The following is an 11,469-nucleotide window of genomic DNA, read 5'->3' as shown; positions in this document are numbered from 1 at the left end:
CATCGAGTAAAGCCAGCTTACCCTAACCATATCAGAATAATAATTGATTTCACATCGTGATATGTGATTTTGACAATTTATTTATAAAATAAATAAAATATTTGATTTTTGTAATAAATTAGCAGTTTGGTGTGAACTCAGATCTATAAAGTATTATAAATTATGTATTGTATTATTTGTGGAGTTTTGTGCTATTTTCCATGTTTCTTGTTTGTTTTTTTGTGTTCCATGTCTTGAGCATTTACCATGTGCGGTCAAACGGGTTTTATGTTTAAAATTTTGGCTACTAAGGTTGTTTCTGTAGTTTATCATATAAATATCTAAAAAAACATATATCCGTGGTGTCACGGACCTATAAACCTATGTTTTATAGGTCCGTGGTGGTGTAAATTTAAATGGTTGTTTCATATAGACTTTATAATTTTATGATCATGGGTCATTTTGAAGTCCATGCCGTTCAGGGTCCTTTTATTATTTTATGGGGTCAATAAACGTTCTGATCAAACCTGCCGGCTGCTAATTTTGTGAAAACCCACAACTAGTGCGCCTACCGGGCCTCTCAAAACGACTCAAAGAAGGGAGGCAACTTTCGGGAAACATTGCATTGTGGGTAATTTCATCATCGGAGTGACGGTAATATTCTTTTTTTGGCATGAAAAATCATTGTTCGCCATGGTAATTGTTCATTTTAAGTTCAAAATTTGTCTTCAATTACATTTTTTCACTCCACATCGTTTTATTTAAATGAATTTTCGATTTTTAAGAGAGCCGCCATTTTGGACATTCACCCCGAACGCTGTTCCGAGATAAATTTTTATTTATCGCATTTAATTTTAATGAAAGTTTGGAGTAGAAATGATGACGGTATGATTACTGTTTTCATTATGCTATTAGCAATCGAAATTCGAAGTCTGATGTCTTAACTTACCAGAAATATTTCGAATTTTAATGTAGGTCACCGAAAACAAATAAGCCAATCATTTGATAGGAAAACGATCACATGACCGGACCCACGTGCAAGTAGAAAACCATAACAATGTGTTATTTTTCAGCAATGATGAACGAACATTATGAAAAAGATGGTGTCAGTTGTGAGAACCAGCATAGCACAGATTTTATGTGCCAACAAACAGGTACTATAATCATATCCATTTTCATTGTTTCTAAATTTTTAATACTCTAACACCATAATGCCATTGTATAAAATAATGGATGTTCAATATTTTACATGTGTAAACTTAATTCATGATTAATTTGGACAGCACTGCTTTTGGCAGCATAAACACACATCTTTTGGGGTCCAGGGTCACACATGCCCGAAGTTAACTAGTTTCCATTTCCAAAAGATAATCAGCTAATTTAGGCCACCTTTTTTTATTCTGCATTTTACAAACCCACCACTCATTAATCCCAGATACTGGGAAAAAGAACATGATACATTTTTTTCATTTTCTTTGCTGTGATTTGGTATATTTTTGCAAAATTAATTTTGGAAATCATCAGCGAAAAAAGACATCCATACTGGAAATATTTCATTTTGGGTTCCCATATTGACTCTACAAATCTAAATGATGAGTCACAGACAATAGAATGGTCATCAGTCTCCACAATGACGGCACCTACATGCTGATTAAAGTCACTTACATGCCAAGCATAGTCAGAACTAGTCATTCATTTCCATAACAATGACCTATAACATTCCATCGATGCTCTTCGACCGCTTCCATAAAGAAGATTACTTGAACCAGGTGCTCATTTGCGGAATAACGAGAATATTTTCATCAACATTTTGCAACATGTCACCAATTGGTCAATGATGAGAACTGCCAACAATGCCTTGAGACTTGAAACTTGAACAGTTAATCAATAGGTAGTTCTTCCCCTATGTAAACCTGCTTAAAACAAAATGATGAGTATTCCATCATGTTGATGCAACACTCACTGAACATGTTTTTTAATTTCTTGACAGAAATGTGAGCAATGTCTCTTATTCATGTATCCGGCCTGTTTTTTGTAATTGCTGATAATTATGTTTTGAGTTGTTTTTTCTAACCTGCCGTAGCATAAAATATCCACGAGGCTTTGATTTTGAAACTGTTAAAACTAATGTCAGGAGAGGCTTTGAAATGTTTAGATTGCTTGGAATAAATAATCGTTTTGACATGAAAAAGTGCTTAGAATGAAAACGTAAGCATAAATTTATGTTATTTCTAGGGATGGAAACCGGATACCAAATCGGTATCCGGATATTCGTATCAAGTATTCGAATACTATCCGGATACTCGTATCAAATTGTTTCCATAATAAGTAAATTTCCTATTATATGTCACCCACCTTCTGTTATTTGACATAAGTGTCCACTTATTTTATAATTCGTCATGTGGCAATTTCACTTTTTCATTCATTCTTTCTCAGTCTTAATAATTTATAATGTTTGTTATTTATCAGCAGGTTTCATGTTAAATGACGCTTTGATTATTTGATAGTCGATTGTAATTTTATTTCATTATATTGTTTGATTTAATGCAATATCTACAATGTCTGCGGTGCATTTTGATGAAGGATATAATTGCGGAAAAGATAAGAAGACAAAAAGACGATCTGATTTTTCTTTATTTACATGCGTGTACTTTTTTTATTTATCAATAAACTAAACATGTTTACATATCGTATAAAAATAAAATAGTGGACATGGTGACGTCAAGAGTTGTCTGCCTCATGGTGGACTTTGAAGGCGTAGTCGGTGGACTGCATACGGGGTGTTTTTTCATGTGATTTGAAGTTCCACCACAATATACTAGTTTAACCTTACACAGTTGACACACAACACTTTTACCATCCTCGGATTTTGTGAAATACTTCCAAAAACTTGAAGTCAATGTTGGAGGCATATTTCCGTTGTCGTGATACAGGAATAACGACTAATAATTCAAAACACAATTACAAGATGCAAAATGATGGAAATTTGATTGAAAAGTGAAAAGATAAACAAATTTGTTTTTATATTTATTGTTCAGATAGCAATAATTTCTTCATGCATATTCATCAAAAATATGATTGGTCATTAATAGCTTTGATTGCACGACCCTTATCTTGTGATTGGACGATCAATTCCTGCGGATTAATGATCAATCCGTTTAATATCAACTAGTGCCAATTAGTGTCAATTAAGCACATCTGATATCATAAAACAACACTTGTCATTGTAAACAAGGTCATAGAACTTCACAGGGTGCTGCACAAGGACACAATATCACGCCTTGTGCAAACACCAAATTAGCAGACGATTTGTGACACATACCCACTTCGCGACAGACACTGTTGATCACCTGAAATATTTCATCTGAAAAGTTTTATAACAATTGCTATGTCTCTGCTTAGCTATTTCATTGAAATTTTAATTCTTAACGAATATTCGAATACCCATTTTGGTATCCGAATACTTGCGTGATATCAGGAAATCCGGATACTCGGATATTCGCTTCTATCCCTAGTTATTTCAAATGGTGCGTATTAAAATATGAAAACATAAAGAAACATGAATATAATACATCAATTTAACACATCAATACCTAACACTACATCAATTTGTACCTAAATGTTAACAAGAAATCTCATTAAAATTGAACGAACTGAGTAAGTAGGACAGTCACACATGTATTAACACCTTACTTGACATATACATAATCAAGTTAAGGTATAAACTATATGCATGAAATTATACTTACAACGGTTTTTGCAATTGATGATGTAAAAAGAACTTCTTGCAGCAGGCTTTAAATGTCTTTTCCGTGTTAGATTTACGTATTCCTTCTGGTAAAAAGTTCCAAACGTTCCCATTGTAGCATGCAAACAAGTGTTTCTTGTATTGTGTTTTATGTCTATTGTGAGCAATGTCTTGTCACATAGAAGATCGTAATCCATATCTCTGTCTTCAAAGACATAATAAATTAATTAATTTGTTGCTATAACATAGGATCTGTTTTTATTTCATGCTTATAATGCACTTAAAACAACAAAAAATCGGGCCAAATTTTAGCCAAATAACATGATACTGGAAATGACATCATTGATTTTTTTCCATCACTGTGTGTTAACATTTGTTTTCACAGAGAAACAGGTGAAAATAATGGAAACAGTGAAATTATATTTTCTTTAACAAGTTCTTTCAAACGGTGGATTTATAAGAATGTAATTAACCATTAAATGATATGCCAAAAAACACGAAATAAAAAGCCATCTTACTCTTATCATTTTATATCGTTTTTATAATGTATGCCTAAAATGATAATAAAATTATATTTAGTAGTAATTATCAGAAAAGTGAGCGCCGTTGTATGCACACAAAACTTTTGTTTGCTGAAATTGATTCCCTGCCCTGTACACCTTGACATTTAATTTTGATGTGAGAATTGGCTAATCTTTAAAGACAATAAGAACATTAAATTTGATATTTTTATTCTTTGAAGCAGTTAACTATGTATGTTCCAGAGGACGATGAAGGTGAGACATCGGTTACATACCAGATCATTGGTCAGCAGATGACGGAGGATGGACAGATGCAGCTCACCCTGTCTGATGGGGTCAACATCATTCAAACTACCATGGCCTCAGAACAACTCCACCGTATGTTGTTGAATTACATCGTATTCTTTTTTGATACTTTTTTGAAAAAGATGTTTAAATCTTTCTATTTCTTACTTAAATCTGTATAGTTTTTTTAAAACATAATAACATCATCTTGTATATATGTCATTATCATTGAAAACCAAGTTTTAATATTAGATGTACTATTTTTGTTATTGTTTTGTAAGCTCCATATAAGTTTTACATAATTATGTTGTTTAGCTGTCAAACTGCTCAAACTTAACATAATGTCCCAAAACAGTGACCTTTTATTGGTACTTTTATTTAGTTAATTATTGTATAAAAGCATGTTTTGTGATTTCATGTACAGATTGTGTTTTCTGTTGCAGAGCTTGAGTTTAATGATGGTGTTCAACTGCAGACCTCTGATCAGAAAACTGGTTCAGAGGTGTTAGAGTCAGCGGCTGATCTACAAAGCGAGGTTGAAGGAGAATCAAGACTCACAGATGTCCAATTGGACAGTGGGACTCCGACTAGCAGTTTGCGACAGGCGATCCAGGACAGTATAGGGGACAACCTGCAGGAAATGGATCACCAATCAGACACAGTGACACAACCTAACATCCCTGCGCAGCTAGTGCCGGCCCTGCATAGACAGTCTGCATCTGTTGCTGTATATGTTCCTGAAAACCAGTCATTAACAGATACACAGATATCTCTGCCAGCTAGTGACCAACACATGAATATGCTTGACGTTATAAACACAACTTCAACATCACAAAGCTTCACCCAAGAAGGTAAATTTGTAATATTTTACACTAACATTTCAAAGAGTGAAATAACAAGATGACTGTATAATATTCTACTACTAGTAACCACTTCTAAGGCAATAATAAGTAATACTTTATGTTAATATTTCAAAGAGTCACTTTTAACAATTAATTTAAGATGACTGTGTTGTATTCTAGTTACCATATCAGTTGCTAAGGAAACGTCTGATGTATGGAGCACTTTGAAAATATTTGGAGTGTTAAAATGCCTGAAACAAATTTATATGAAACAATATATATATATATATATATATATATATATATATATATACAATAAACCCTAATATAAGATTGATATTTCATAACCTTATTATCTCTTGAAACATTGGACAAAACTTGAATATAGTTATAAGCTTTAGAAGAATTTAATGGGATTAAGAAAATCTGCCGTGAAAATAGCAATTTCATAAACATGGACATTACTATGTGCAAAACCATTGGCAGCCCATGGAATGTCTTTGAGCTGATTTTAACATTTACCACTCACCTGAATATTTTTAACCAGGTTTTCACTTAGTGAAACCTGGTTAGGCCAAAAAAAAATATGTTTGTTTAGGGTAACCTTCCCAAAATTTCTAGGTAGGGTTGGTAGGGATTTTTTTATTATTTTTTTTTCAAAATCTGTCGTAAGTTCAGAGTGTTTTCTTGCACATGGCAGTCTTTCCAACATTACTGTCATTGCCTGACTTTGTTTTATCATATAAACAATTATTCTGATTAAAATATGCATTTATCCGCCCTTCGTAACTCTCTATTCGCTAACGAATATTTTTTGTGCTCAGAAACGGAAAAAAATAGTTAGGGTCGGCCCATTTTTATAGGTAGGGTCGGGTTACCCGAAACAGACATATTTTTTTTTTAGGCCTTATTAGAATGAAGAGCGTCAAACTCACTTATGAAACTGAATAACTTTAGTTAGGGTTGACATATTTTGACCCAACTTGGTATAAAGGAAGAGTTTATGGAGACCTTTCATGGGATTGCGTTTAGGGTCCCTAGGGTCAAGGTCAAGGACACTGTTACTAAAAATAGAAAAATGGTTGAAACTGAATAACTTTAGTTAGGGTTGACATATCTTGACCCTACTTGGTATAAAGGAAGAGTTTATGGAGACCTTTCATGGGATTGTGTTTGGGGTCCCTAGGGTCAAGATCAAGGTCACTGTTACTAAAAATAGAAAAACAGTTGAAACTGAATAACTTGAGTTAGGGTTGACATATCTTGACCCAACTTGGTATAAAGGAAGAGTTTATAGAAACCTTTCATGGGATTGCATTTGGGGTCCCTAGGGTCAAGGTCACTGTTACTTAAAATAGATAAACAGACACATGCTAATGTTCTTCTGTCAATCATTGAAAACCTGGTTTCGTCGCATTGCGGCATTTGTTGTTGTTGTTTTTTATGAATGTGCATATTTTTTCACCATATTATGTTTTCATTTAATTATATATTTTATATAATTACTATTTGAAAGGCTGAAGAAAAACACAATAAAATAATGTTTACCCAAACTGTAGACATTTAACAACAAAATATCATTTTGTGGGGGAGAGAATTATTTTCTTAGTATATGGGTGGTTGTCTTTTTTTCGCTAATTTGGACCTCAAAAGGGTGAAATTGCTTTTGAAAAGGGGTGGCACAATTTAAAAGTGCCTTCCCCTGGGGGGTTATATGTTTAAATGGAATATCCCTTAGTGTTTACAGTTATACCTTTTGGAATGAATATGTTCCTGTCCACAGTCTTCAAGAACAGCACTCGTTACATGTTATATTGCAGTTTACTATTATTTAATACCATTAAGATGATAACAAAAGAACACACAAGATATTCTGGCCAAAAGAAGTAAAATTGAATTTAAAGAAATGAATGTGATTTGGTAGTTATTAAGTTTTAATGAAACTGATTTGTTACATATAAGTGTTTGACAATATTTTTTTTATTTCCAGAATTTAGTGTGTCAAAATTGCAACCTGAAACACATGTGCCTGAGACAGACATTACACAAGTAAGAAATACAACCCTTGTAGCAAACATGGCAATCTTTCAACAATAACTTATATGTATTTTGAGTATTAAATGTAATTAACAAGTTGATTTCAGACGAAAGTACCTTTATATGTAGTAAGAAGCTTTTTCATGCTATTAATAAATAGTTTTTACTGCATCAAAAGCCAGTAAAATGAAATGAAAACAACCAAATAAAAAGTTTTTCCTATTACACAGTCGTCTAAATGCTTGTTGTTTTTAAAGTAAAAGGAACAAAATGGGGCATAAGGCGGCAACCAAAACATGAAAGCTAACATTCACTTCTTTCACTACCAACAGAGTGCCGGACATGAGGTGGGAGCTCCAGTTACAGAGACAAGCGTAAAGGAGGAGACCAAGGTGAAGCAGCCAGACCTCTCCCACCCCATAGAGGTCACCGATCACATGGAGGTCATGGTCAAGGGCAGGAAGTGCATGCTCAAGGTCAACCCTGACACCGGCCAGCTCTGTGCTTACCCTCTTATCACACCAGGTACTGACAATTGTTAAGGAAAGGCTATATATATAAATAAGTTTATCCATGACATTGTTGCTTTGAGATAATCTCATATGACTTGACCACGTATTTACCCTATTTTCAATAAAACGGATACTTTTAGATTCCATGTATCAAACTGGTTTTGCTAATTGATTAATGGACATCGCCATATTGCTCTGATGCATCATGGTAAAAGTACTTAATCCAACTAAGTTAACCTCCCTGATCAGTATCTGACCTTATTTTGCCATCTGAATCTGAATTGTAAATTTCTACACACAGCTCTCATCACAAGATTTGTGAAACGTTCTATGTCTGATTCAGTGATCTGAGATTTAGTAGTGGAAAAAATATGCGAGATTATGCATCATTTTCTGATTAATGCTCTTAAAACACTTTAACACTTTGTATTACATGTGACATGGCCACACATTTTGATCATGGCTCTATACCCACAGCCCAATGTTCTGCATAGTTGTATTTTGTTAAGTGCTTAGACCAGGTATAAAATAAGTGCCATGTTTCTGATCTGAACAGTCTGCTAAACCAATTATAACATTGTCTATATAGGGAGTTTTATTGCAAATTAATGTTTGGAGACTGCCCAGGCCAATGCACAAGCCATAAACAATGATCTACATAGGCTAAAGATTGGTTGTTCAATGCCTTTTTAAGAAAAAGTGATATTGATATTTAATTCATATGTTTCAATGAATATAATTTAAATAAAAAAATTGTGTCTCGCAGAGTAATACTGACGCGTGTAATTTGCTGTTAAAACCAGAAGTAGTGGACTGGATGGAATCTGAATCGCATGAACTCATTTCTGAAAATTGTATGCTTGTAGACCTTGTTGTCCTGATGTGTGTTGCAAGAAGGCAAAACCCAAATCAGCAAAGTTTATTTAAAGAGTAATGAATAACTTAGTATTATGACGTTACCAATATGATACATTCGGTTTGAGTGATCTTTTGTATACAAAAATATTTGATGATTTATTGTTTAATAAATGACAAACAATTTATTATACTTCTTTATCAAAACAACATAAGACATTTAAAACAAAATGAAGCACATGTATGCACTCGGAACATAGCACAGTTTATAAAAAGCATGTTTAATTAGCACTGAAATTACACGTTGTTTAGGCTCAGTATCCTTTGGTTTATTTGTTAAAGAGTGATGTGATGTCTCGCTGCACTCTGTTGATTCCGTTGATGTGTTTCTTAGTCACATATCTGCCCAGTTTGTTAATGAAGTCATACACTACATATCCCAAATGAATCGCTCATTTTCTGACATCGATGTTTGTACATGTGTGCCCAATGCCATTCTTTAACAATCGCTAATTGTGCTTCATTGTCACCTCAAGCCAATGCCCTAGTGCAATCGCAGTATGGTGTGAAAAACTATGACATGATCGTGTCCGAAATAAGAATTGATAAATAGGTGTGAAATACCAAATCGGGACCGTAATTTTACTTCGGAATAGCGATTATTTCGGACTAGCGATTTCGGATTAAAGATTAAAAGTTTAGTTAAACAAAGAAGGAGTAAAATTGGGACTGAAAAATGATTTCGAAATAGCAATATTTTTGGAGAAACAGTGTTCGGAGTAGCGTATTCAACTGTAATACTTTTTCAGTAAAGGTACCATGTACTAACTGCCCAGTTCGGCAGTAACATTTGCTCTGCTTTGTTTAAATATGTCCATATTTTCAGTTAATATCTTTGGCACTAAACCACCAGCTGACTTAAACCTGCATTTACAGACTCTGTTGGTCACAAGAATCCCTTGAAATATTCTGACATTGTATTTACATGAAAAGTCTATAAAGCTACTGAAGTATCATTGTGCTACTGAAGTATCATTGTGCATGAACACCCTGACATAGATGAAATTTTAATGTTGTAACACACCATATTTAAGGCAAAAAGAGGGGACGTCCAAGAAAAATGATCACGGAGAAGAAATCCTCACCTGAGATCCGCCCAAAGCCCCAGGAGTTATCAGTGGCGGGAGATGATGATGTACGACGGACTACAAGGAGACAGAGAACCAAGCCAAAGACATTCTGTGGTTAGTTTGAAAAGTCATACTTGCTCGAATTATTTTGTCAGTAAAGATTCTCCTGTTCTATGGTACAATGCTAAAAAGCAGAGTTGACTACCATGATTAAGTAAGAAGCAATAGTTTTTAGCTCACCTGAGCACAAAATGCTCAGTGTAAGCTATTGTGATAGGGTGATTATTCATAGTACATTATCATGAGTCCATTGTTCATCCGTCCGTCTTCAACATTTTCCTTCAAACATGTTCTCCTTCTATACCAGTGAGACATTTTAACCAAACTTCGCAGGAATATTCTTTGGATGGCCCTCTTCCAGATTCTTCAATAATAGTCGTTCCATGTAGAACTCTTTTTGCCATGGCAATCCAAAAAAAAAAATTAAAAATCTTCTTCTCAGAAATCATTGGCCTGATTTCATCATAATTTCACAGAAATGCTCTTTAGGTGTCCCTGTTTTCAAACTCCTTCACCCCTAGTTTTGTAAAAACAACAACATGGCCCTAAGTAGACGGGGCTGCTTTTCACTATATGTCTATATGGAAATATTTAAAGATCTTCTCCTCAGAACCTTTGGCCTAATTATAGGCCCGGACGATAACTCATGAAAGGCTAGACAGATTTGAACAATTTTTGGTACACAGGTGTAACATCAGAAGATACAGGTCAAGTTCGATATTGGGGCTGGTGGGGCCAAGGTCAAGGTCATTGTTACTAAAAATAGAAAAACAGTTTCCGGACGATAACTCATGAAAGGCTTGACAGATTTGAACAATTTTTGGTGCATAGGTGTAACATCAGAAGATACAGGTCTAGTTCGATATTGGGGCTGGTGAGGCCAAGGTCAAGGTCACTGTTACTAAAAATAGAAAAACGGTTTCCGGACGATAACTCATGAAAGGCTAGTTTTTCTTGTCAGCAGTGTATCTTCTAAATTACTCAACAGATTTAAATAAAACAATACATGCATGATAAAAGAAGATGCAGTGTGCAGTAGCCTTGGAGTTATGGCCTCTTTTCAAAGGAATGGTTTGCCATTCCTGTGTCCAGGCGGCATTTGGGGGTATTCGTCACTCCTATGACAGCTCTAGTTTTAAAATAATTTCACAAAAAATGTTACTTAGGTGACTGTCTATCAAATTCCTTTACCCCCTGTTGATTTGTAAGAAAACATGGCCGCCAGGGGGCATCTTTTCACTATTTGTCTATATGGAAAACTTTGAAAATCTTTGAGTTTTACAATCATTGAATATATCAACTTCAAACTTCATGAACTTCTTTACAGTAACAATGTTCTCTTTTGTGACAAGGTATATAAATCCAACTTAAATATTGTAAGAGTTATTGTTTTTATACAGGCAAGTGTTTGGGCAGGCAGCGTCCAATATGTTGTCCGATCAAAAAATTTAGACCTTTTGTCAAATCTGGTGAGCAATATAGGACCAAGATCTTGACGAT

At 34.3% G+C, this 11,469-nt stretch overlaps 1 protein-coding gene across 2 annotated transcripts in view; it reads left to right on the top strand.

The window, feature by feature from the left end:
• The first annotated feature begins 553 nt into the window (after positions 1–553).
• Positions 554–11,469, top strand: part of LOC128236602 (uncharacterized) — a 72,774-nt gene continuing 61,858 nt past the window's right edge. Inside the window, exons 1-7 of one of the 2 annotated variants that reach the window (XM_052951572.1) lie at positions 554–633; positions 1,053–1,133; positions 4,492–4,626; positions 4,977–5,384; positions 7,366–7,424; positions 7,745–7,937; positions 9,874–10,023. In XM_052951572.1, coding sequence (XP_052807532.1) covers positions 1,055–1,133; positions 4,492–4,626; positions 4,977–5,384; positions 7,366–7,424; positions 7,745–7,937; positions 9,874–10,023 — 1,024 coding nt within the window. In that variant the 5' untranslated portion in view covers positions 554–633; positions 1,053–1,054. Of the gene's footprint in view, positions 634–801; positions 865–1,052; positions 1,134–4,491; positions 4,627–4,976; positions 5,385–7,365; positions 7,425–7,744; positions 7,938–9,873; positions 10,024–11,469 lie in introns of those variants that run through there. The other variant, XM_052951571.1, reaches the window with a different exon arrangement.

This window comes from Mya arenaria, chromosome 6, assembly GCF_026914265.1.
Source record: "Mya arenaria isolate MELC-2E11 chromosome 6, ASM2691426v1".
Taxonomy (NCBI): Eukaryota; Metazoa; Mollusca; class Bivalvia; order Myida; family Myidae; genus Mya; species Mya arenaria.
This window is presented reverse-complemented; position numbering and strand designations above follow the sequence as displayed.